The 27,693-nt window shown below is 42.2% G+C and overlaps 1 protein-coding gene across 1 annotated transcript; it reads left to right on the top strand.

Annotated features, from left to right (window-relative positions):
• The first annotated feature begins 399 nt into the window (after window positions 1-399).
• CHD1L (chromodomain helicase DNA binding protein 1 like) lies at window positions 400-27,169 on the top strand. Its single transcript, XM_066614181.1, has 23 exons — window positions 400-550; window positions 3,218-3,330; window positions 3,448-3,551; window positions 5,315-5,429; window positions 6,995-7,026; window positions 7,468-7,549; window positions 8,476-8,638; window positions 9,412-9,567; window positions 9,781-9,873; window positions 10,582-10,678; window positions 11,703-11,776; window positions 13,198-13,308; window positions 14,688-14,802; window positions 15,227-15,380; window positions 15,961-16,126; window positions 16,525-16,670; window positions 18,002-18,165; window positions 19,194-19,408; window positions 20,335-20,433; window positions 21,170-21,240; window positions 21,836-21,950; window positions 23,636-23,744; window positions 26,365-27,169. Exons 1-23 carry the CDS (start codon window positions 454-456, stop codon window positions 26,432-26,434), a joined length of 2,661 nt encoding a protein of 886 aa, XP_066470278.1. The 5' UTR covers window positions 400-453; the 3' UTR covers window positions 26,435-27,169.
• Window positions 27,170-27,693: the final 524 nt, after the last annotated feature.

Raw genomic sequence — 27,693 nt, 5'->3', positions numbered from 1 at the left:
TAGGGGACTTACTTTTGAGCAGACATGCCTAGGATCGGGCTCGCAGATCCCAATCCTGTGCTTCTCTACTCTGAAGTAAGTGGCGTTTGTCTTCAGTGGGGTTTACACCCAGGAAAGCGTGCATAGGATTGCAGACTGGGGGCATCCTGCAGGCTAACGCACCGAGCCCGCAGAATCCGCACAGGCAGCGCAACATTCTATCGCTCCTCCCCCTCCATCCATGTCAACGCAAAGCAGACTGGCGCGCGCCCCATGCACTGCTGCAGAAGGAAGGCGTCCTTGCCCAGCTCGCAGCCGGGACCAATCGCTGCAGCGGCGGCCTTTCCAAGCCACCAATAGCTGCAGCCTTCCTTGTGTCGCTTTCCTTTCCGGGGCAGTTTTGGAAGAGTCTGTCTCTGAACTGCTAGTGGGAAGGGAGCGCGAGCAATTGTTCAGGGGGTTTGCAAGGCTGCGATGTCTCGCTTCTTCCAGGCTCTCTGCGCTAAACACAGACCCAGGCAGGAAGCGGCAGGGATTGAGGAGAAACATTTGAGCCAATGGGGGCTCACAGGTCAGTGGAGCTGTGTGTGAGCGCACTCCTAGGCAGGTCTACTCAGAAGCAAGCCCCATTGTGTCCAGTGAGGCTTACTCCCAGAAAAGTGTGGCTAGGACTGCAGCCTGTGCCCCTTTAGATTGAGCGTTTCCTAAATGCATAACTTTCATCAAGCAGCTCAGAAGTTTTCTAGATTCCTGAGCTCATCGTCCACTTGGTGCCTGTGCTGTGGGGATGGGGGGGTCTAGAGCATCTGGGGGGGAGTTTCTCCCCCCCCCCCGAATTCTCCCCTTGGGAGAATTAGACTATATGATACTAACACTAAAATAAATCCTAAACTGCAGTCCTATTTACACTTTCCTGGGAGTAAGTTCCACTAAACACAATGGAACTTACTTCTGAGTAAACATGCCTAGGATTAGACTGCTATTGAAACAAGTAATTTTTTGTGATTGCTGAGATGCTGAGTTCCTTCCCCCACATTTATAGGGGGTTAAGGGCCCGACGTGATCCCATCCAGCTTTCCAATGCTGATGCAATGCAGCCCTGAGGAAAGGGAACAAATGTCCCCTTACCTTGAGGAGGCTTGCACGACTGCCTTCCTACTGTAGAATGCAATGCACAGCCTGCTGGCATGGCTGTATTGGCACTGGAAAGTTGGATAGGATTGGGCCCTAAGTATCCTAAGAGCCCTGCTAGATCAAGCCAAGGGCTTATCCTGTGCAGTTTCCTGTATCTCACAGTGGCCCACAGTGGTCCTCTAGGGGCACATGGACCACAAGTTGCCATTCCCTTGCACCTGGCATTCAGAGATCGACTACCTCTAAAACCAAGAGGCTACATACAATCATCATGACATGTAATCTGTGATGGATTTTCCCTCCATAAAAATGTCCAGTCCCCTTTTAAAGGCATCTAGGCCAGGTGTTATCACAACATCCTGTGGAAGGAGCTTCACAAGGCAAGGAGTCCCAATGCTATTGACTACATGTTGGGTAAAGAAATATTTATCATTGAAATTGAGTAATGAAATAGTTTTTCTACAAGTCTACTGATATCAAGTGAGAAGTCACATTTTTGCAAGCCTGTATCCATTCTTGTTCAGACATAACCTATTTTAAATCTTTGTACCATTTCTTCCTATAACGTTCTGACAAAATTCCTTCCCTAATGATTCTATCTACATTTTCTGTTTGTGGAACAAGCTTCCTTTTTGGAAGTTGAACCTGGTTTTTCAGGACTCTGAGGGCCCAACCTTATCCAACTTTCCAGCACTGGTGCAGCTGCAATGCAGCCTCAAGGTAAGGGAACAAATGTCCCCAGAACTTGAGGAGGCCTCTGTGATTGCCTCCCCACCACAGGAAGCAGTGTATACCCCATTGGCCCAGCAGCACTGGCACTAGAAAATTGGATAGGATTGGGCCCTGAGCTGGCATTTTCCGAATTTTGTGTTGGTCTATTTTAATTCTTTTTGGCTTAGTGTTGCAACTGGTGATTGCTTGAACAGGAGTTTCTGCCCCTGAAGGTAGGGGAAGATTCTCCCTGTACTAGCTAAGGACAAGCCATTCTTCAAGTATCTGCCTCTTGTTGGCTAATGGCCTGGCTCAACCACTATTGTACTAGTACAAGAAGAATTTCAAGATACTAGTACAAGATATAATTTCTTTATATCTTTTCACTTAGGCATCATAAACCATGCTGCCCCCAGGTTTCTCAGTGGAAGAATTATTGTTTTGGTATGCATCCAGGTTGTTGCAGTGAGAAATCTGGCAGACTTGGAGACAGAACAAATGTTCAGTTATTTTGTGAGCATTTACTCATTTGGGTAAATGAGTGGTGGTTTTTTGCTTGACAATGAAATCAAATGTTCAGAGAACAGAGATGTTTTCCTGTGGAAAATCTCAGTCAGTTCCTGCCCCTGTCTGTGTTAATCATCTTGTGGAGGTATTCAGGTCTCCTATGAACACAACACATTACTTATCAAACATTAATTGAATGAGGTGGAAAATATTGAAATCATGTTTTGGGCTAGAAGGGAAGGAGCCCTGTCAACTGAATGAAAAAACAAATCATGAATGAAAAATATCCACTTGAAATTGCAATCAAACAGCCATAAAATCTTAAAATCGCTTGAGAAAAGTGTATTTGTTTTCAGTTTGGTGTTGTCATGCATTTTACAGATCCTCCCTCAGCAGCAGTCAGCCCTTAAAACATTTCAGAATGCTTCATAATGTTGCAATCTTGGAATGAGGCATGGAATCCCATGTACCCTCAAAGACCCTTCCCAGGTCTCCATTTCAGGTGAAGAGCCTCCACCGTCCCATCAGCAGGATCTCCATCAAAGATGTGATATAGGAAGGATGATATAAACCCAAAGAGGAGGGACAACACTTCGACTTTTTCTGTTTTTCCCTATTTTGACCAATAAAGGACTATAAGGGCCTTCGGGCATGGTATGTCCATGGCATTCCAAATCCCTTTAGAGGGCACTCCCCCCCACTTGGGAGGAGGATGCGGCAATGTCAGAAAGCATAAGGCTGAGCTATGGAGAACTTCCAGCTTATTTATTTCAAAGTTTTGTATCCCACTTTTCCCTCTTCCAGACAGCCTTGTAAGATAGAACAACCTGTGATCTCTGTGCAGCCCTCTTCATGTGCATTGTATTCTCTCTCTCCTATTTTAAAGGCATTCATCTACGTACATATCAGATTGAAGGCATAAACTGGCTGACTTGCTGCTATGGAACTTGGCATGGTTGCATCCTGGGTGATGAAATGGGTCTTGGAAAGACTTGCCAGGTGATTCACTCTCTTCTTCTTTAGCAAATCAGCTATGTAATAATTGCAGGAGGAAGATGAATGTGCATCACATGACTGTTGACCGACAACAATTGAATCTTTTTCTGTCTATTTCAGACTATTTCTCTACTTGTTGTCTTACACGGGAAGCTGAATAAAAGGCCCTTTTTGATCCTTTGCCCTCTGTCTGTGTTAAACAACTGGAAAGAGGAACTGGAAAGGTAAACTTTAGCAAATATTGGTAATCTCTCAAAAAGACACAAAGATATTTCACAGATACGTGTAAGTTTTAAAACTCATATCAGCTGTTGACTGTGGGCTTATAAGTTTTGACACTTAAAAAATCCAAGTCTTGAAATGACCTAATGCAGTGTTATTCAAACTGTGCGGCACAGCTCTTTAGGAACTGAAAGGGGAGGCGCGGGATGTCCTCTCACATCGATACAGTCACACCCCTGTGCAGAATGGGCACCCGTCTTCTGCCTGTCTTCTGCGCTTTTTTTTAAAGCAGAAGAAACAGGAGTTGCTCAGCTGCGAGAATGGCTGCTGCCACCTCACCCTCTTATCCCTCCACTCTAAGGCTGCCGTCTTCTGTGTTGGCTGCATGTTATTTCCAAAGCTCTTCAACTCCAACTCCCATCTGGCATGTACCAAGCATGCTCGGCTTGCAGTCCTTAACCCTCGCTGATCCTTGTCTGGTTGGTTCCTAGTTCCCAGCCTGGGATAGCTTCTCATCAAAGTGAAATCTCTTTTCAACCCCCTCCCTCTTCCACTCCCCCTTTTGATCTCCAAACCTTCCCGCTTTCCTCCCCCTCCCCAAATAAAACATTTCCTATTTTACCAGTCACCAGGAGTCTTAAAGTTGTTTCCATGCAGTTGGCAAAGGGGGGGGGGGGAAGAGAAGCACACGCTTTATTTGGCCAGGAGCAGAAAAAGGGTACTGTTTTTAAAGTGATTTATTAATCTTGTTTGACTGAAGAGGAGAGGCTGTATTTTTAAAGTGATGAATCTTGCTATTTGAAGGGAATACTTATCAGCCATTGATGAAGTGATTGTCAACCCAATCCTATCCACACTTTCCTGGGAGTAAGCCCCATTGACTCTAATGGGACTTACTTCTGAGTAGACATGCATAGGCTTGAGCTGTGCATCTCCTAGTTTAGGAGACAAATCAGCTTCCTAACCAAACCCTTATCAGCACGGATATATTTTCATGGTCTATTTTTGTTTTCCCCACCAGCTGTTGGAAAAATTTAATTTCATTAAATTAATAAAGGGTTCAATCCTATCCAAGGAGAATGGGAGAAATGACTAGATGGATTGGGGTCCACAGGGGGTGTGTGTGTGTGTGTGTAATGTTGGTCAGACTGGTTGTTCACAAAGTTCATTTGATAAAACAATTCTATTGGTATGCTTACAAAGTTTAAAAAAATGAGAGCACAGTTCTGGTCATGTTCAGTTGAGTGGACCAGAGACTTTCAAGGAACAAGAGGTTGACTGCCGGAAAGAGGCTTGCTGCAGGCCGAATCTGGCTCCCGGGCCGGGGTTTGGAGACCCCTGCCATACAGCATCCATATAGAAGGTGGATAGTCTTATTTCTCTTTATTGATTATCAGGTTGTGAGATAGCAAAGATAACAAAGTGTGACTTGACACAAGTACTTGACACAGCCCAGAGCTGGTATAACAATTTGTTAAATATTTCATTGTAGCTTGCTATAGTCAGACTATATGGCTTGGAACAGTGCAAGAAGTTGGAGGAAAAGGCAGGATGAAATGCAAGTATCTAAGCTAATGGGGAGAGTGGAAATGCCAACAGTTTGAGGTTGGTGCGAGAACAGAGATAGGGCTCTAGAAAGGAATGCCTGTGCCTTGGTTGCAGTGCTCTGTTTTGGAACAAAGTAGCTCCACATGTTCATAGCTGCTGATTAGCACAGTGGTGCTCTGTGACTTGCTCAGTATTATGTTATTTTAAATTAAAACAGATTTTCTCCGTGCCTTTCTGTGGTGACGTATTCAGGAGACAAGGAAGAAAGAGCTGAGCTGCAACAAGACTTGAAATCTAATCATGATTTCCACATTCTGCTGACTACCTATGAGGTACTTGATCTTGTCTACAGCAGTCGACATATAGAGAGTTGTCAATCTGTTAATAGAATGTACCAAACCATCACCTCCACTTCATTAATGTCCCACCTCCATCTTAATTTGACTTTTATATACCTTTGTTTAGCCCAAAATCTGTGAGAAAGTAGGGGGGTATGTGGGAGTAACTTTTATCAAGAAAACATGAATAGATGACATGTTTCCGTCTGAGAGCTGAACTTTCTTGCTGGTATAAATCTGTCTCTCCCCGGCCCCCATTAGTTTTGGCTTTAAAGTGGCATCCTCCTGCATTTAGCAGAGGGAGAGCAATTGCCTTTTTCTCCCCAGCTTAGCATCTTTTCAGTGGCTGTTGCTTCTTTTGCAACTTTTTTTAAATTATGAGCCCTTTGGGGACACAGAACAATTTATTGATTTATTTAGTAAGGTAAACACTTTGTGAACCAATTTTTGTTGAAAAGCAGTATACAAACACAGTATTCTTAATAATAATGAACTGCCTTTTATTTCATGATTCAGTAAATTAAGGACCGAGAAACAAGACAGATAGGGGGGATGGCATTATCTGTCCTCTGTGCAGAACCACAGGTATAGCTGGAAGCTGACAGAGATAGGAGAAAGACAAGAAGAGTTAAATCTACATATATGAGCACTGCTGTTTGGGATAGTGGAGTTCCATCCTCTGAGTGTCATCAAAGGATGTGGAGGATGGACATTGCCCAAGATGGATTCTGAGCCTGTTTGTGAGATGTATTTAGAATGTCATCTGATAATTTTATCATCTTTTTTAATAAAAGAGAAAAGTGGTTGTTTCTTCAAGTAGCTTATTTTATATGATGTTTGTAGCAGTTTTAAGCTGCTGTGGGAAGCACCCAAGGCTTAGGCCTTGTTGCTTGAGGGAGTGCAGAAGCACTGAAGGGACTTTGGGAAAAGAAACTGAAGTAGCAGGGAATTAGAGCAATGATGAGATGACAGTCATGGTTTCAAAGTATAGATGCTAGGGAAGAAGCTGGAAGCGGAACGGAGTGAGAGAGAGAGAGAGAGAGAGAGAGAGAGAGAGAGAGAGTCTCCCTCCCGGCTAGCTTTCTTAAGCTTTTATTGACTTTCAAAACACATGAAGCAATACCGTGCAATACGGAAAGTTACTAGAGTTTTTTAAGATTGCACTAGCTGCAACTAGCTAGCTTTAGCTAACTACACACATTCCTAGATATGAGCGCTTCTTTATAACATTTTGTTGTTTACAGGCACTGGGCTCAGACTCAGCATATTTCAAGGCTGTGATGGCAGAGTGTGCTCTTGCGCAGACGCAGGCGTGCCCGCTGTCGTGTTGCCACATACTAAAACTAAGCCCAGCGCCTGTGCATAATTACAACAATGTTGAATCTTGTACTCATGAGAGTAAGGGTTGGGGAACAACCTGGCACACCGCTCAAATTCTTAGACTTCCACTTCCTCATTCATTCACTTCCTCTCTGGCGGTGACCAAATTGTGAACCTCATCTGTTGCAGCACCGGAGTTGTATGTGAATAACACTCCTTGTTTTTCTTCTTGTTTGCAGATGTGCCTCAAAGATGCAGCATTTCTAAAACGGTGAGTATGTTGGATTTATACATAGAGCAAAGGCGCTTCCCTAAAGCATGTAATTTTCAGATCTGCAACCTGTGCAACCTTCTGAGACAGCAAATCTTTTTCTTTGGGATTAACTTCTAGCAGCCAGGACTTAGCTGGAAGGAATAGTTTTAAGGGACCAAACCGATGTTAACAGTATATTGGCTTTGTATTATTGGTGATGTTGGAATCCCCTATTGCTCCTGGAGTGAGGGTGGAGAGAGATTAAACAGTCATAAGAGTGGAAGTAGAGTCTTAGAGGCTTGATGAGAAAAACTGGACCAAAAAGAGAAAGGAGAGAAGGATCTGATGTTCAGCTGGGAGAATTGAAAAGTCTCTCTACTTCAGGAAATTGGGAAAGCACCTTGTGTCTGGATGCCCCTCATAGTTGTGGTCTCTGTAATTTATCTGTGTTTTGTTCAGTTTCAGCTGGAGTTGCCTTGTTGTGGATGAAGCTCAGAGACTGAAGAATCAGGAGTCATTGCTTCATAAAACACTTTCTGAGGTAAAAGAATTGTAGAACGCTTTTGTTGCCCTCTTTCCAAAGCTTAGAAGTCTTGCTATAACTTTTTGACTGGAGCTGAAATAGATGAAGGACCTTTCAGTTTCTTTTTGTGTTTTGCTTGACTTCATTTTTTCCTATTACCTGTTTTGTCTTTAGGATTCAAAAAAACATAATGGTACATTCTAAAAGTAGCAAATGCACAACTTTAACTGAAATTATGGTTTTTACTAAAATACTGCTGGTCCTGGCTCTTAAAACGAATTCTGGTAATAATTCTCCTAGGGCTCCTGGAGAGCATTCATGTTTCTTTAATCTTTGGGTAAGCATATCCTTCTGGTTTGTTAGGTAGGGCCACGTTTGGTAGTGTCTCCACTCAGAGGAAGTTTGTCCTCGTTTCCCGGACCCTCCCTGCCTAATAGGGAGGGCTCATTTGGAGCTCTCTCAAGCCCATATTTTTGCAGCAGCTTAACCTTTTTCTTTCTTTCACTCCCTTTCTTCTCTATACTGCCCTTCTTCGATCAGCCCTATACCCTTAGATATGGTTGTGGGCCTCACACAGAACAAGGAAAGAGTAAAGGAATTCATGCCCTCAAGGAGTCCTGGAGAATAGAAATTCATGATCAGAATTTCACTTTTTCTCCCAGGAAACACTCAAGTTTCAGCAACTTTTCTGGAAAAGAGTTCATTATAACAGGGCCAGCCTCACTCTTTGAATTCACCATCTATTCTATGCAATGAGTGGAAGCCATTTAAAATGCAAAATTGTCTTCGATGGGACCAGAACATGGCTCAACCTTGCTTTGCCTCCTTTTGACTGACTGACTGACTGAATGACTTGTCAGGAACTGGGTTTTGTTATGAACGTGTGAGGACTTGCAGGCTGTCCTCCAGCAGTGCCTGAAGTACTTATTCTGAATCTCTTTCAGTTTTCAGCAGATTTCAACCTTCTGCTGACAGGCACACCCATTCAGAACAGTCTCCAAGAGCTATATGCTCTGCTTGCTTTTATTGAACCAGACATATTCCCCAAGGAAGAAGTAGAAGAATTTGTTCACTATTACCATGGAATTGAGAAGGAGAGTAAAATAGGTAGGTAAACTGTTCTACCGAGCTTCTGCTCCTGTCTGCAGAATGTTGCAATTGGGATGTTTCTTTCTGAACTCTGCTGCAAAACTGGTCTGAAAAGGAGGAGCTTAAAGTGTGCACTAGAGAAATGTCTGAACATTTTGGTCTGTAATACTGTAATCTGAAAACCAGCAATATACTGTGATGTAGCGAAGTGATGATTGATCCAGTCTTCATGTACTGGGCTGATCTGCACCTGTTATCTTTTCCCTGTTTTCTTTTCTTATATCTTGTGACATAGGCAAGCTTCAGTCTGATGGAAACTTTGAGTCAGCCCCTTGTGCACATCCTACAGCAGATGTACAAATTTCCCATCAGACAGGCAGGAGAAGTACTGCCACCCACGTGCACAATGATTGCAAACCAATGGTGAAATGATTGCAAATTCTGATCCTTATTGGAACTTGCTATGTAGAAAGATACAGAGAAGGGCAAGGGTGAACTACCTGCTTACTGCCACAGTATCTTTCCAAATGCACAAACAAGGCAGGGGAAAGATGATTATCTTTCTGGCTTTCAAAAAGGAGTTTTCTGGTGGTGAAAATGCACTTCCCTGTCATTCTGTGAGAGTGAATCTCCGGGAAAAACTACACCATTCACGGATGGTGCTTTCTCACTTGTAACCTTCTTTGGTTTCAGTACCCATACTTCTGGCACATCAGTAAGACCCAGAGAGTGAGCAATTGCCCTGCCTGCCCTTAAAATACAAGTCTTTTTCTAATTTTTCTCTCGTATAGCCAAAGAACTGCACAATCTTTTACAGCCTTTCTTGCTAAGGAGAGTGAAGTCTGAAGTTGCAGCAGAACTCCCAAAGAAGGTGGAGGTAGTCCTCTACCATGGAATGTCAGCACTGCAGAGAAAATTTTATAAGGCTATTTTGATGAAAGACCTTGGTAAGTGGACCGGTGGAAGAGTTAGATTTGTGTTATCTTCCTTGGGTCAATATCTAGAAGAATGGAGTGAATGGAGGTGGGAGTAAAGAGAGGAAGGATGTACAAGTGTTTCAGTCAAATGTACTTAATTATGGTAGGGAAGAAGATTAAGGTGTGGTGCCAAATATTGGACTATATACAAATCTTTTAAAAAATATTTCTTTTGTGTTTTAGATGCATTTGAAAATGAAACAGGGAAGCAAGTTAAGCTCCAAAATGTCTTAATGCAACTCCGGAAATGTGTAGCCCACCCATATCTGTTCAGTGGTAAGAATCATGAATGGGAAAAGGGCTGCCAATGTAAAGGCTCAGCAATGGTCTTCCATGCTGAGCAGATCCTATGGCTTCTTTACCCGTAGGGTTGTGCTGTTGGTTACACCTCTTCTTTTCCCCTTGTCTCAGTGAGGCAGTGACATCCCTAAACAGGGGTTGAATGATGACTAATAAACTGAAATTCAGTCCAAGTAAGATGGAGTTGTTGATGGCAGGTAAACACCTATTAGGTATTAGGCCCATTTTGAGTGAGGGTCAGACTCTCCCCCAAAGCAGCAGGCTTGCAGCTTGGGACTGCTCCTGAACCCAGTGCTGCAGTTGGATTCTCAGGTGGCAACAGTGGCTAAGAGTGTCCTTTTCCCCTTAACTACATTGTTTGTATCAGCTGTACTCTTTTGAGGGGGGGGGAGGTGAACATCAGGCTGCTATCATCGGTACTTTGTAATCTTCCTGTTGGATTACTGCAGTTTGCTTTACATGGAGCTTACTTTGAAAGTGCTGCACACTCCACCTCTGCGTGGAATAATTTAGAATCTGGATGCTACTGAGACCAGAAGGATTTGCTCAGGAGAAGAAGGCCAGGTCCCTTTTGGAGTTTAAGAGTGCTGGGGCACAACCACATGATCATGCTGGACTTTGGCATGATTCTCATGTACTTAAGCTATTGTAGATACTTCTTGCAGAAACCTCTTTCCATTCTAGGCGTTGAACCAGAGCCCTTCGTCATTGGGGATCACCTCATTGAAGTCAGTGGGAAGCTGAGCTTATTGGACAAACTTCTTTCTTTCCTGTATGCTGGGTATGTTTTGTGTTACTTAGTTTTATACTGTACTCTCCATAGGCATGGAAATCTAGAGTATCAGTGGATCCTGTTTGTCTTCAGGTTCATGCACATTCACAAAGAACTGGCTCATGTGAGAGAAAGGGCAATTGAACACCAACAGTCATATGAGCATAAGAAGAGCCCTGCTGATCAGGCCATAGACCCATCTAAGTCCAACTTCCTGTATCTCATAGTGGCCCACTACTGGCCTTCAGGGAGCACACAAGACTAGAAAATTCCTTGCTACTCCCTTGCATCTGGCATTCAGAGATAGGCTACCTCTAAACTCCAGAGGTTGCATATAGTCATCATGATTATAATTGTGATGGGTTACTTATGATTATGGTGTGTTACATATGATCATGGTGGGTTACTTCATTTCACAGATATCAGGCTTAGCTAGGATGTTACTCATTTCAGCTTCTATAGGTGATCACTGATGATCACATTTTGATTTTAAAAGTCTGTAGATGCTACTTTGGCTGCATAGTGCTTGCTTTACTATCTCTTACACAGTAAGCTATGTAAAGTTGGTCTCTTTTTGCATGACATCTCAAAAGACATCTGCATGGGGTCGGGTGTCTTTTGCTGTCATTGTCTCCTTCCTCTGGCAAAAATGCCTGGAATTCCTACTGTGGTATATTATTCTGCTTCTGCTCACTGTGAAGAAGTAACTTCCACAGAATGAGGGGAAACGTGAAAATATGCTTTTTTATTCAGGTTGCAGCATTTGAATCTTGCATGGCCTTCTCCTGGCAAAGTTCTGTTTGTTGTCTGTAACTGTGCAGTTGTTAACTGAGTTACTGTGTGATGAGGCTGGACTCTTGATTGACTTGCACAATAACTTCCCAGTCCTGTGCCTGTTTTCTTGAAGTAAGCTCTGTTAAGTTTAATTGAACATTTTCCCAATTAGCAAAGGATTCCAGCCTAATTCTGACTTGGTTTAATGGTACAGAAAACTAAGCCGAGGTCAGAGGTTTCTGTTCCTTTCTTCTTCCAGGGGTCATCGTGTGTTGCTCTTTTCCCAGATGACTCAGATGCTGGATATTCTGCAGGACTATATGGATTACAGAGGTGAGTGTCCGGGGACAGCCGGGTTTTCTTCTTAGGTTCAGCTGAAGAATCCCCTTGTAGGGACCTTCTACAGGGAAAGGCCTAAAGACAAAGTTTACAAAAAGTTTGATCTGTTGCTCTTATATTGTAAGTGATTTCAGAGTACATGTCTACAAATGATATGGAAAGTAAAGCTTTCATTTGGCAATTTTTTGAATGTGAAACGGCTCAATCTCTCATTTTTTAAACTTCATGTGGCTACCTGTCCAGTGAGTGTGAAGCCTTTTTTTGATCTATGTCTGTGACAATAAGGCTGCAATCCTAACCACACTTTCCTGAGAGTAAGCCCAATTGAACAAAATAGGACTTACTTCTGAGTAGACCTGGTTAGGCTTGTGAACTAAAAGAACTAAAATAAGCACCCTAACACAATGGCCAGATTCTGTAGAATGTATTTCAGCATATGTTTGTTTGATGTTGTTTTTCAGAAGTAGTGCGTGCCATGATTGCTGCAAATGAAACTGTTATAGTAGCTAATTTGTATGTTATAATGACTGGAATCATCAACACCTCTCCCTCTTTAGCTTTTTCTGACTGTTTCCTCTCTGTTCTGTCTCCAAGTATCAAAGTACAATTCAAAAACTCCATCTCAACTCCAACCTTTACATAACTTCATTGAACCTAGTGTCAGTATTGGAACCAAGTATCAACTTAACTGAGTGACAGAGCAGGGAGAGGAGACATCTCTGAATGAACACCAAACTTGCATAATGGTGTAATGTAATATGGCATAATTAAGAAGGACCATCAGGAGACTCAGTTCTATTCTATTGTGCCCTGGCACTGACGCAGAGCTTTAGTGCCATTGCTGGGTGTCATAAATGTGCCTTAAAGCACGTTTATGACACTCTCAGAATGCTGGGCCCAGCCCCATGTGGCAGTTGAAAAGCCGGACATGAAGGTTCTCAAGTCTGCGCAGGCAAAATAGCCAGCAAAGACTTAAGAAGCCCCATTGCGGGTCCTGGGGCTTTCCCCCAAGGAGACTTCTGGCAACTTCCTGCCGCCTGCAGAATATAGCAATCACCATTTTGGTACTGCTGCTCCTCTGGGAGGATTTATTTATTTATTTACTTACTTACTTACTTACTTACTTACGCTTTTCCCAAAGCTCAAGGTGGCTTCTAAAACACAGCATAAAGTTATAAAATAAACACAGTCTAACTAGGATAAGATTGAACTGCCCATGGATAAGAACTAAGGAATGAGCATGGAAGAAGTGACAGTCACAGCAACATTCAACACCTGTCCCTTTTTGAATTTTAGACCTTCAAAGACTAGGAGAGTAGATTCTACAAGAGATGTTGTCCTAACTTTCCTTACATATCTATGTTTTGAATGTCTGCGATACACAATTTAATTTTTTTTCCTTTTTAATTGAAAAGATTACAGCTATGAGCGTCTGGATGGGTCCGTCCGAGGCGAAGAGCGGCATCTTGCCATTAAGAAGTTTGGTCAGCAGCCCATTTTTGTCTTCCTCCTGAGCACCAGGGCAGGTGAGGCAAAGGATGCAGGGGAGGAGGGATCTGGAATAGAGGTGAGCTGCTCCCCAGGCTTTGAATGTTCCCTTATTCACAGGTGATGAATAAAGATAGACAGAAGATTATCTGAACTGCATGCCGCTTTCCCTATCAAAATAGCCTAGAGATCATATACAGGTTGAGTCTTGTGAGGATTCCATTCCCAGAACTCAGTGGATGGCAAAAATCTCATAAATCAAATCCATTTAAAAAACAATGCCCCTTTGCTAGACAATTTAAAAACAGCCTTGCTGACCTTTGTGATGAAAGACAGTCATTAGGTAGGCAATCCATCAGTCTCCAGGCGCTTAGAAAGGCTTCACTCTGAGCCAGTGACCCCTCCCCTCACCCAGAGCTCCAAGCTGGGAAAGAATGCAAAGTGATTACAGTATCTTTCTTTCACATTCTCAGGGGGAAGGAAGGGGTTGCTTGCCTTGGAGTGAAGCTGTTCTAAGTGCCTGGAGAGAGAATGATTGATGGATTGTCAGCCGGCTGCCCTCTCGCATTAAGGAGGCTGTTGTTAAACAACTTTTTTCTTTTAATTTAAAGTGCCCTTCTTATCGCGTTGAGATAAAACTATGGGTGAAAAATTCGTGGATAATTAGGTTATACCTGTACTTTGCTTAAACGAAAGTCCAGATCAGCAGCGATTTTCAACTAGTTTGTCACAAAAGGTCTGCAGGTGTGCCGCTGGAGTTTGGAGCACAGCAGTGGAAAATCTCTGAAAAACTCTTCTGCGGCTCTGTTTTTAGAACCACTCTCTATAGTAGCAAATTGTGTGTCCCTCTTGCTCCACTTGCAGAGCCCCAGCTGCTGTCATGGGTCAATTTGGAACTGTGCCAGCATTGACCCGTGAAGGTGAATTAGGCCTGGCAAAGTGTTAAGAGTCAGCGGATGCTGCTGCCACCAAACCTGTCAGTTTCCCAGGCCTGATTTACCCTCCACCCTGCTTCATTCCACCCCCTCCCGGTCTTCCCACCTCCATCCCGACCCCTGCACGGCCATACTTGCACTGGTGGTCATCCTTGGTCCATCTTTGCATGGACCTGGCAGCTTGCCACTGGCGGTGGTGGTGGCCAGGCCGCACACTCTAGTGATGTTTTATTTGCAGTAGTTACAAAGCACGTTCTGCCGGCATAATGTGCCCATACAATTGGGCTGTAATTTGCTATCTTAGACATGCTTACTTAGAAGTAAGTCCCACTGAAATCAGTAGGACTTATTTCTAAGTAGACATGCCCAGGACTGCAGTGTAAACATTTTTTTTTTTTTTAGTTGTGTGAGGAATAAAAGTTCTATTTGTTTCCATTGTTGTTTCTGTTATGAACAAATATCTTCTGCTTTTATTTTCTAAGGTGGAGTTGGCATGAATTTAACTGCAGCAGACACTGTTATTTTTGTTGACAGTGACTTCAATCCACAAAATGACTTGCAAGCAGCAGCAAGAACCCATAGGATTGGCCAGAATAAGTAAGTAACTTTGGAGCAAGGAGGACAGGGGCAGCCCCAAGAAGCAGCAGGTATAGCATGTCGGACAAGACCCCTAGCCAAAACAGAAGGCTTGCAATCCGAGAGATCCCACAGCACAGGGATACAATAGTCAGGATTGCAGATAAGTACTGATTCTTGCCTGCCATCTTCTCAGTAATGAAGACTCCTGGAGGAAACTAGTAGGAAGACGGGGTGAGCACAGTGGATTGGGGGGAGGATCTTGTGGGAGTATATGTACATGCACAGGCATGAATGAAAGGCATTGGGGGAGCAGGAATGAGCTATGAACAGTCGGTTCTTGATTTGCATATTTTATTTACATTTAAAATGTACCTGTTCCCACCAACGTGTAAGCAGGCTGTAGTTTCTTGTGCTGCCATACACTCTTTCTATGTTTTACAAGGCCTGTAAAAATTATTCGTTTGATCGGGAGAGACTCTGTCGAAGAAATAATCTACCGACGAGCAGCATCAAAGTTGCAGCTAACCAATGCCATTATTGAAGGGGGGCAGTTTGCACTTGGAGCACAGAAAGCAAATGTGGCAGCAGATATTGAGGTAAGGGAGACAGGCCAGATGTGACTCCAGTGCAGCTTAAATTCCTGTGCAGAAGCTGTGTTGGAGCATACAGCCAGCCCCATCTATCCCAAAGTTGTGAACTGCAGCAAAGAGACTTCATTGTTTATGCTAGAATCAAGGGAATCAGGAAATTAACACAATATTTGCTGATTCCCCTGATTATATGAAATCTAATTCTATGAGATCTGTTATGAGATCTGGGTTTTAAGGCAAGGATTTAAAATAGCAGCTATGATTAGGTTTTGCTATGAATTTTGTAAGCTCTGTCAAACCTCAAGGAAACTCTAACATGTATGGGAAGTGAATCCCCAGGAAATTGCATAGCTATTCTACCTGCTCCCAATTTTATTTTCACTTTAATTACTTTTACTCCAAGAGTTTCATTGACTTGGACGTTGACCTGAAGTGTAACAAAGATGGGATTGATTGGGCATTGATTTTCCATATCCAAATTCCTTCTGTTTATTCCTAACATACATAGAACAACACTCTAGAACCATTGGGACATGTGACAGTGATGCCATTCTCCTTCATCCTCTTTCTTTCTTTTTTTTTACAGCTGCGCAAAATCCTGAAGTTTGGTTTGGACAAATTGTTGTCAGTGGAAGGAAGCACCATGTGTGATGTGGACCTCGGAAGTATTCTGGGAGAGACAAGAGAAGGAATGTGGTTAATGGATCCTGTGGCGTCAACCTCAGAGGGAAATGAAGAGCAAAATTTAGAAAGTAGGTGGATGGCTCCGAAATAGATATAAAATGCAAGAGGGATAAGAACTCCTCTCACTGACAACTAAGATTTGTTTCATAATGTGATCTTGTGCTGTATTTAAAGTCTTTAATTATAAGTGCTTCTATTGAAAGCTTTACTAAACGTTTCTCTCATTTTGGTGCTGATCTGTACTTTAAGATCATGGGTAGAAAATGTGCAGTCAGGTTGCCTGATAAGAAGGCACAATAGGAGGCAGTCTGAACTCTGTGCCACACTAAACAAAGGTGAAGCTTCTAAGGAATGACTACTTAAAACAAATGGTGCAATTTTCTTTAAAAAAGGCAATTAATTGATGTTAATCAAAATCCTAGTTTATGTTAGTTGGTTTATTCTGAGTTGTGTGTATGTGTTCAAGGCCACATGTACCTATACGAAGGTAAAGACTACTCCAAGGAACCTAGCCGAGAAGACCTTGAGGCTTTTGATCAGCTGCTTGGGCTACAGAAAGTTCTCCTTGAAGAGATTGGTCAAGAAGGAAGAGCTCTTCGAAATAAAGCAAATGTAAGGAGGTGTAAACAGTGTGGTGTTTCAACACTTCGGATGGTTGGCTTGATGTGCCACTTACAACTTGCTCCTATGAATTCTGCATGTAAAAAAATAATAAATAATTCCAGTTCTGGCAGTATTTTCCTATCAGGGAATGCTATGGAAGTTAAGTAAACTGTGCAAGGAATCTGGAGTGGTTTTCTTGGCCTGGCATGCTAGCAGGGAATGTAAGGGAAACACTGAGAAGCCAAAAATGGTTGGTGTAGGGAAATGCATGTTGCTGTTCAGCTAGTGCAGGGGTCTCCAAACCAGGGGCCAGATGTGGCCCACAGAGAGCCTCTGTTTGGTCCACGGCCAACCTCTGATCCCCTGAAAGCCTCTGGCCCAGTTGACCCAACACCAGAGTTGTGCTTGTAGGGTGGGGGAATGGGAGTCCACTTAAGTGTGTGTGCTTTATTTCTTGGGCTGTGTTGGTGCTTGGAGAAATCCTGGACATTTGAGCCCATTCATTCATTCCAGTCATTCATCTAAGTTCCATCTCTAATGTATTTATTTAAATTTTATATTTAATTTTTTTTCCAGCCCTCAACACTGTGCCAGATATTTGATGCGGCCCTTCGGCTGAAAAGTTTAGAGACCCCTGTGCTAGTGGCACGGGAGTCCTAGTATGTTGAACAGTTCCATGGACATTTCATGAAAACTGTCATATTATGCAATGTCTGCTACCCACAACCCACAAGGTCATAACTACAGAGGCAGAGAAGGCAGGGATATTCATACCGGTATGAGATACGAGACTTCATTTGAGCTTTGGCTTACTAGTGCTAAGCCCCAGCACCTACTATGAATGCCATCTGAGCACTCAAACTACCACAGCCACTGCTTGCTCATATCTGGTAATAGGAAGAAAGACTTTTCTAAGAGTATGAGTTCTGAGCAACCTCGAGCTCTAGCAACTTTTTGTTTTTAGAAGCTGGGTGCTGTGCTTGAAGATGGATCATTATTGATGCAGTGGGTAGCTGGATCTGCAGCCTAGTTAAGCTCAAGTGCCTTGCCTTAACCAGTACGGTATATCACTGTGGACTCCAACAGAAAGAATTCTTCTGTTCGAATTCTTTGGCTTAAATGCTATTACTGTACTGTGGTTTCACAAGGCTGTGAGTTGGGCCAAGACCCCAGGACTTAATTTCAGGAGTGATGGTTCAAATCTGAATTACGTATCAGCCAAAAGACATTGTCTGCTGACAGGAATGTTTGCAGGCTTCTCCCCAACCTAATGCAGAGTCTTTGAGAAGCTGACTAGATGGAAGAAACCCATGGAGCACTTGAATTCTTTTCTTCATCAGGTTTTGGTCATGGGCATTGAGATGGGACCCAGCAGGAAAAGATGCAAACTGAGCTCAGAAGAGCTGGAGGCTCGGCAGAGAAAACGAGAGGAGGCAGCAGCGAATAGGGCCAGGCTCAAGGAAGAAAAAAGGCAGAAGAAGGCAGAAGCTGAATATGAGAAAAAGTAAGGCTCTCTGTTTGTATAAAGGTACAAGTGGTGTGGTTGCTTGACAACTCTACCTACTGCTGCAATGATGTGGAATTTGGAGCATGAAATTGTATCTACTAGTACTTCTTCCAAGCTGCATTTTCTTCTCCCTTACTCTGAATCCTGAACTGAACATGGTTTCTAAAGGAAATTGTTTTCTAAATCATTTTGAAAAATTGTCCATAGCACTGAAGAAGCATTTAGAATTCTTTGCAGGTGCTGTTTTAGAAAACACCGTTTTGTTCTGTTTCAAACAAAAGAAGTTTGGGCACCAGACAACTGTCATGAATGATCGGGGAAAGCATACACTTCAGTTGTTAAAAACCATGGATACTTTTTGTTATTTTCACAAGTGTATCCATATATTTTGGTGTATTAGATTGTGATAAATATACACAAAGTATTTGATTGAATGCTAGAAATATATTCCTCTTAAGGCGCAATCCTAACCCCTTATGTCAGTGCTTTCCAGCACTGACATAAGGGCAATGCAACTCTGAGGCAAGGGAACAAACATTCCCTTACTTTGAGGAGGCCTCTGTGAGTGACACCCAACTGCAGGATGCAGCATACGTCCCGTTGGCACTACTGTGCCAGTGCTGGAAAATACTGACATAAGGGGTTAGGACTGCGCCCTTAACTTGTCCCAAATTGGTTTGAACATACTTCTGTATTGGTTAAGTCTTGCTTGGATCCAAATTTGCAGCTAGACTTAGTTTAAAGAAATGAAAAGCACAGTAAGTGCGCTTGGCTCTCCCTCTCGCACACGCTCATACATAACATTTAGTTGAGGCTTGTTCTCTGTGAATTGCTTGTGCAGCATTTGTCTCTTTCCCTTTGCACATATGCAGGAACAGCTCTCCCACCATCCCACTACAAAGGGAAGCCACCCCTGAATCTTCGGGATCTTGCACATGTCAGAAGGGGCCCACTGGTGGGCACTTTGATGAGGGTATCGTCAAACATGGAGCTAAATATTTGTTTTGATATTTGCTTTAATTCAGAATGGCCTGGTGGAAAGCAAATCACTACAGTTCCTGCTGCCTTGAGTCAGAAGAGGAGGAGGAGGAGGAGGAGGAGGAGGAGGAAAAGGAAGATGGTAGGCTGGAGGTGCATTTAGAGTACACAGACCCAGAACAGAGCTCCATCAATTATGTTATGGGTGATGTTACCCATCCCACTGCAGGAGATGAGGATGCCATCATTGTGCACTGTGTAGGTAGGTGGAATGAAAAACAGACTTTACCAGAATGTGACTTATGGTACTTTTCTTGCACTGGATTAGTTCTCTCTGTATCTCAGTGGGCTGAGATTTATTGACAGATATCTCTGTAACAAATCCTCTCTTGGGTGCTGCAGACTATGGAATTCTAGGGACGATTCAGTTATGTCTCCTGCTTGAGTATACTGAGTTACTCCTGAGTTGTGCATTACAAATATAAAAAACCACTTTGTTAAAATTACCTGTAAGGTCATGCTGCAAGATATCAGTTGATTTGGGAGCATGTTCCTTTTTTTTTTTCCTAGGGGTGATGGTTGTGCAGTTCCTAATCTTAACATTCACCATCCCTTTTCTTCTGAGGAGACTTTCATCTAAGAGATTGCCATGCCCTCTCACTGCTTAATTTTAAAATTGCATACAGTATTTGCCCTTTATTTATACAGCATTTTTACTTGCTTTGCATTTTACAAAATAATGTAAACGAAACAGACAAGTCCCTGCCCCAAGGAATTTGCAATCTGCTTTGCCAGCAGGAATGATGACAAAGGTAAAGGCATAAAAGTTTTTGAAAGGTAAAAGAACTAGAATCTTTAGACCCCTTCTGACAAAAGGCTGACCAAAAGCTGCAATCAAAGGTGTAAAAACTGTGTATTCAAGATGGGGCAAAATGGCAGGTGTATCACAGAGTTGGGGCTTGTCCTTTAATACTTCACCTCAAGGAGGCACCTCAAGGAGGCACTGTAGGATTAGTTCTTTGCTCCTGCTGAAACAACTTTCAGGAAGAGGGAATATCAAAATTCTGAGAATAGTTCTCTGATCAATCCTTGCAAGATCATCTCTGCTGTGGACTGTTATCTCACTCACTCACTTTTTTTTTTTGCTACCTCCTACATAAAAATATCTTATGTGTAAATTTGCTTCAGATGACTCTGGACGTTGGGGAAAAGGGGGCTTATTCACAGCTTTGGAGAAACGTTCTGACCAACCAAGGAAAATATATGAGCAGGCTGGAAAGATGAAAGGTAAGCCAGATATGGACAAAAAGCTTTTGTAGTTTTTGCAGGTGCCTCTGCTAAAGTGAGTCAACTGGCATCGGTGAGACAACTTGACTGTTATGCTACATAGCCCCAAATCACCAGGTGGCCTTAAATAAGCAACTTTCTCTTCAGCCTCAACTTTCCTTCTGCAATATCTTACAAGTCTGTTGTAAGGATTAGAGAGATAACGAAGGTGGAATGTTTTGGGTATTTCAAGTCACTATATAAATGTTAAGTATACCTATTCGTCTCATCATGTATGACATATCAAAGCATCCATAGAGAACAAGTAAACCACAGTCCACTGAGAAGTAAATGTGGAATGAAGAACTGATTGAATTCAGTTGAATTCAGACTGAAAAACTGATTGGAATGAATAACTGATTGAATCTGCAACTATTCCATTCATATCTTGAAATGTGCTCTCTCTCTCTCTCTCTCCTGCTGGATAGGAATGTCTAGGTCCAGTTCAGGCACTGGAGAGGAGCACATGCTCCACCTTAAAAAAAGAGATTAATACTGTATATAGCCAAATAATTTTCTCTCTTCTCTCTGCTGTTTTTCTGCTCTACTTCCCATTTGAAGAAGATCAATATTATGCTAAATGTAATGTGAAAGAGAGAGAACCCCCAAAAATGTTAAACCACAACTTCCTCTTCCTCATCCTAGGTCTGTCCAAGATTAAGTGCTTTTCTCCCACTCTTGTTAATTACTTTTACAGATCTGTCATTGGGAGGAACCCTTTTATTCCCCATTGATGACAAGGAATCCAGAAACAAAGGACAAGACTTGGTAACTATCCAAAGAGACATTTTGCAGTCATGTGCTCTTTCTCTCTCAGTAATTTTGAAGACTATGCCTTGAATACAAGACACAAATAACCCTATGCTTGAATAAGCTATGGACCTCTTCAGCAGTCATACAATTTGAATTTTCCTAAGCTACAACCTTAGAAGATTTTGGGGAGTGACTTCTAGCAGTTCTGCCACTATTCTCTGATTCAGATTTCTTAGCGTACCTTTATAGTTATTTGATTTTTCTCTGTAAACTGCTTTGTGAACTTTTAGTTGAAAAGCGGTATATAAATACTGTTAATAATGTTAATAATAATATTTTCAAGCAATCAGGAAGACTGGAACACTAGATTCTTTTTTTTAAACTATCAGGATTCTTCTAAGCTTAAGCCATTTGTTCCCAATGTTGCATATACGCAAGAGGGATAAAATGTGTACACCTGTGGGCTGGGCAGAAATTGGTAAATCCAGATGCATCATATCACTTCTTTATATTTTTAAAAAACGGGAAGAAAAATGTTTCTTTTCCATAAGCCAGTTAGTTTTCTACTTACAGTATGTGATTGGTTCTCAGGACATGTAATTTCTTCTAGTTGGCCCTTATTGTAGCACAACATCGAGACCGCTCCAACAATGTGACTGCAATCAAGCTCCTTGCTCTGGAAAAGGGACTAAAGAAAATTTTTCTGGCAGCCAAGAAAAGGGATGGTAAGTGTGCCTGTCTAAGGGCTGCTGAAGTGACAGAAACATGGTGCTTCTCAAGTCACACATAGATGTCTGAAAGTCCTGTTTAAATAAACTGAAAGGTACAGTTGAAACATTCCAGTTTGTGCTATTTCTAGTATTCCTGTCATGGAATTATTACACTGTTGGAAGCCTCTGGGTCAATAACCCCAAAACAGGCTCTTTGCATGGAAACCTCTCATACCTTCTGCAGTGTACCTGCTCTCTCCCTCGGCAGCCTCAGGCAGCTCTAAATCCTCTTCTCAGCTGAATTCCTGGCTCCACATTGGTAGTTGTTTCTGCTTGAGTTAAGAGTGCAGACAGTCCTCTTCCCCTTTTCTCTGAATACAGCTGAGTCTTCTGTTGAAAGGCTTTGCCAAGTACAAGAGTTTTAGTTGTAAACTCACACTGCTTCTTTGATTTTACTATGTCTCTGGGCCCTATGTCTGAATTGCTTCTTCTACACTCTAATGTGTTCTCAAACTGGACCCACTAGGTGGGTCATGAGCCAATTTCAGGTGGGTCCCCATTCATTTCAATATTTTATTTTTAATATATTAAGACTTGATACTCCCATGGTATGTGATTGCTTTTGGGGAAATGCTACAGACCTGTACTTTTAACAAGCTACTATGTATATTCTTTTAACAATGATAGTCAATGGAACTTACTCCTGGATAAGCGTGGGTCGGATTGCAGCCTAGGATTGTTACAAATTTTCCTGCTTGATGATGTCACTTCTGGTCATGACATCACTCCTGGTGGGTCCTGGCAGATTCTCATTCTAAAATGTGGGTCCCAGTGCTAAATGTGTGAGAGCCACTGCTCTAGGGGGTTTGTAAAACCTGATCCTCCTAGCAAGACCACATGAGGGAGAGAATAAGTAGTATATTAGCTGCCCAATGCTTTCAGTCTGTATCAACTTTTTAAATAAGTGACATCTTGTGGAAGGGAGGGGCTGTTTAGCTTTCTCTGTGAGGGATGTAAGTATTCTAAAAGGTCAATGACACGTCTACACTAAAGCCAAACTGGATTTTCAATTGGTTTGAATTGTGGCTTCCTACCAAGGAATTCCTGGATTGGAATTTTGGGAGAAGACTGAGGATTGCAAGAAAACTTTCAGCTTCTGCACTCAGTTACAATTCCCAGAGTTCTTTGGGATAGAGGCTATAATGTTTAAGCTTGTCCTAGTTCCTTATTTGGTTTTAAGTGGGTTGTTTTAGGTGCCAGTAGCATTGGCTCTGCCTACTGAGTCACTCCCACATAAGCCATAGGCAAAAGTCTCTTCTGAAACACTTCTTCCACAGTCTAAGCAGCAGGAGAGGTTTTGGCATTGCTCTTCCTGTTTTATTATGAACCTCAGCTCAGCGCCTTACTCTCTTTTGCCTGTGTCTTTGCTCACCAATGGGAATCATCAGCTGGAGAAGAACCTATGTGGCAGGGTGCATGGCAGAAAGCAGGTGAGGTGCATGAGTAAGTGAGGGTCTTTGGGACTAGAGGCTAATACTCAACCAGATTGAGACCCTCGGCTTCTAGTGGCCTATACCTACCTGAGGTATAGTATATCTGTTCACTGAAATTAGGAAGCTGTATACTACAGAATGTTTCTTCTACCATGATTTTTGTTGTATATCTGAATAATAACTCATACAGCTCTCGCTCTCTCTCAGCAAGTGTCCACCTGCCTCGCATTGGATATGCAACTAAAAACTTTAATTGGTATGGAACAGAACGTCTCATCCGTAAATACTTGGCAACAAGAGGAATCCCAACATTTATGTATCCTTTTATATTTATGTATTGGCAAATTTTTCAAAATAGCATGTCTTATTTGTAGAAGCAGAAGCTTATTTTTAATATGTTGTAAGCCGCCTTGAGTCCCTTCGGGGAGAAAGGCGGGGTAAAAATAAAGTTATTATTATTATTATTATTATTTATTATTTACATTTATATTCTGCTATTCGCCATATGGTCCAAGTATGGCTCACAAAATCATAACCACAATAAAGCAATGAAGTAATTAATTGTAAAATAATGTAACATAGCACAGTCAGTTCATACAGCAATAAAGAGCAGCAATCAATAATAACCATTGCCCAAAAGCCTGAACAAAGGTTTTTAAGAGCCTTCTAAAAATGGGGGAAATAAGAGCTTCTTGCACCTCTTAAAGTAGCATATTCCAAGCTCAGGGTTGCCACAAAGGAGCTCACATGCTCTTGTGAGCATGTCAGTCATGTCTCCCTAGGCAGCCATGTGTGGAGAAAAGCATTCTTATCAGATCTTTAATGAACAGGTAGTTTCATATGGCAGAGGTGGCCCTAAGAACCTCTATGACATAATCCTATGTATGTTCACTCAGAAATAAGTCCCACTATGTGCAGTGAGACTTACTCCCAGGAGGTGTGCATCAGATTGAAGCTTAAGGCCCAAATCCTAACCAACTTTCCAGCTCTGACATAGGTCTACTAATGGGGCATGTGCTGCTCCTGCAGTTCCAGGGCAATCACGGATACCTCCTCAATGTTTGTTTCCTTTCCTTGGAGCTGCATTGCCCTTAGGTTGGTGCTGGAAAGTTGGTTGGGATTGAGCCCTAAGTCATGCAGGGCTTTTAAGGTGAGAACTAGCATCTTAAGTTGGACCCAGAAACCAATGGACACGTAGTGTAACTCCCACAGAATGGGCATGACATAGTAATAGTTCAAGGGCAGCTCCACATAGTGCATGTTGCCATAATCAAACAAGAGGTGACCAAGACCTGGATCACTGGCCAGATCGGCTTTTTCCAGGGAGGGTTATAGTTGGCAGATCAGATGGTTGGGGAAAGATGCCCCTGGTTATGGCTGCTTTCTGCTCCTCTAGGGAGCAGTGCTGGGTCCAGGACCAATACCAACCTACATACCTGCTCTTTCAGTGGGAGCACTACCCTGTCAAGAAAAGGTTGGACTCTCTCCAAAATGAGCTGTGCTACTGGCCAACAAAGCTTCTACTTATTTGAATTAAGCTTCAACTTATTGGTTCATATCCAGCTCAGCACCACCTTCAGGCCCCAAGTTCATTACTTCCACCAACTCATTGGAATCAGATGGCATAGGGAGGTAGAGCACTGATTCCTCAGCCCAAACCTCCTTCAACAATTTCCTATGATGTTAAACAACATTAGGGGATTCAATCCAAACTGCAGAATCCCAAAGGCCAGTGGCAAAGTAGTCAGGCACTAATTAGAGGACCAGTGCTTGGACATATGACACTTTCTGAACCATTCCTTCAAGATAGGTTGGAACCAGTCCAGTGACATGATCTAGAAGGATACCAGAAGGATGGCTGATGGTACTGAAAGTGGCTGAGAGGTCTAGCAGAACCAGCGCAATGCACTTGCCTTGTTACATTTGCAGTGTAGATAATCAGCCAGGATAATTATGGTGGTTTCAATTTCAAACCTGGCTGAAAGCTAGATTGAAACGGGTTTAGATAATCTACTTTATCCATGACCTTTTGACCTGAGCTGCCATCTCAGTCACCTTGCCCAAAAAATGGGAGATAAGAAATCAGCAAGTAAAGAATGGAGGGGCCTAGGGAGACTTTTTAAAGAAGTGGCTTCACTACTGCTTTCTTAAATCTAGCTGGCATTCTAAGTTCACAATAAGAAGCATACTGACCACCTCCACCCCTGAACCATCCCATTTCTGGCAGCTCTAATTAACCAAGATGGACAGGGGTCAAGAGTACAAATCAATGATCTCATATTCCCCGAAGGTCTTGCACACATCGGTGGAGTCCACAGGTTGAAAATTATCCAAAACTCAAGTTGGAAGGTGGAGATTACAAATTCATTGCATAGTATTTTGCACAGTGAATTTGAACATTTCCACTTCTAAAGTATTAGGTCAGAGCTATTTCGTAAGTAATTAAAAATTAACAGATCTTAGTTTTTTCTTTGCCTTTTCTTGATTAAAATAGCATGTCACTTTCCCAACACCAAACATAATACAATGACATCCTTGTACTATAATGGTGCTTTAAAGTGAGGTCAGAGACAGCCACTGACAGCCCATGGTGTTTTGCTACCAAATACAAAAAATCCAAATGATTCACCACCAGCCTTTTCACATATTTCCTAATGCAAAAGGAAGGATAAAACATAGTGTCATCTGGACACTGGACAAACACACTATTTATTTATATTGCTTCTGAGGCTAAATGTTCTTGCAGCCGAAATCCTATGCATGTTTAAACAGAAGTGATCCTGCTGAGTTCAATGGGGCTGACTCCTAAGTAAAAGAACATCAAATTCCAAGTTTAACCTGCTCTATGTAAGCAGCTCCATGATGCAAGTAAGAGAGTGTTCTTACTTCCAGCTGATGCTAGTTACTGTTATTTAACCCTTAACTTTTCTCTTTAGATACTACTTCCCACGGAATAAGGCATCATCTGTGCAGGCATCTACATCATTACCAACTCTGCAACCGTAAAATCTCTGTTGAACAGAAATAGCCAATTAAAATGCACAAGGCTCTTTCCTGCTTCATCTGCAATCAGTCAGCTTTCTTGAATTGGTCTGAATGTTTGTTTCTCTTCCCCCACCCCATTAAACTGTATGTTTATAGATGAAAGTACATAATATAGAATGAATGTGATGTAGCAGACATTTTATCCAAAGTTTGATCATGCACATAGTTTTTTAGGCCAGAAACTGAATTCTGCATGACTCGCACAATGCAGCTTCATCTCGTACCAAAGACTACCTGTTCAGCTCTGAACACATGTGGAGCCATACAGGGGCAAAAAAAAAAAAAAGGCAGTAGACCAAAAGCAATCTAGTGACCATGAGACATGACCCTCCATCTTCCTACTGTACTCCTTGGGTCTGCTGAACTTTCATCTTATTCCATGCTTAAATGTTTTCCCTGAACATTGTTTGCATCCAGAAATGAATATTTAAAACAAATAGCAGATTATTCTTTCTTTATGACTACTGTATTTGTATCAAAATACTTGAATTATACAGTTGTCTGTAGAAATGGGTGTTGGCTTTCAAGGAACACTTAGACCAATTACAAACCAACTTTAAATCTCATTGAAATCCTGGGAAAAATTAAGTGCAACTGACTTTTTCTGGAATAGGGCCACACTCTGCTAAGAATATTTTGTTTTTAAAAGTGTGGATGTATATATATATAAAAAATAAAATTTTATTTTACATTAAATGTCTAGGTCCTTCTCTGTAACATCTAATGCAAGTTATATTGTGATGTCATGTTCTGTCCCCATTCTACTTTATTGGGCTGTTGAGGGTCTGCAGGGACACCCTAGATGTGATGTCACAACACACAGCATGTTCTTTAAGTGATTACAAAGGGGGTGAGGGGCAGGCTAGACACATGGCTGTCATTTCTGGAAGTAGCTGTCCATGTACAGTTGAATGCAGCTGTATACTGCTGTTGGGAGAAAGAGTGCTGTTGATTATATTTGCTGTTTTAGGAGGAGAACACAAGAACTGAAATAATCACTTCATAGGTAACAGCCAGGAAAATTTCCAATGCCAGGAAAATGCTATGCTAATGACAGAGTTTACGTAAGCAGGGGAAAACCATAGGCTACAATGAGGAAGGGAAAAACACCACCCCCAGTTTCCTATGAGGGAGCATAAGATACGGACTACACATCACAGCCAATCTCAGCATACAAGCTCCAGTACTTAAGCTCTACCAGGGAGACTACCCTCACATGA

The sequence above is a fragment of the Tiliqua scincoides genome, chromosome 2 (genome assembly GCF_035046505.1).
Source record: "Tiliqua scincoides isolate rTilSci1 chromosome 2, rTilSci1.hap2, whole genome shotgun sequence".
Lineage (NCBI taxonomy): Eukaryota > Metazoa > Chordata > Lepidosauria > Squamata > Scincidae > Tiliqua > Tiliqua scincoides.
Note: the sequence above shows the minus strand (reverse complement) of the source record. Positions and strands in the feature narration are given on the sequence as shown.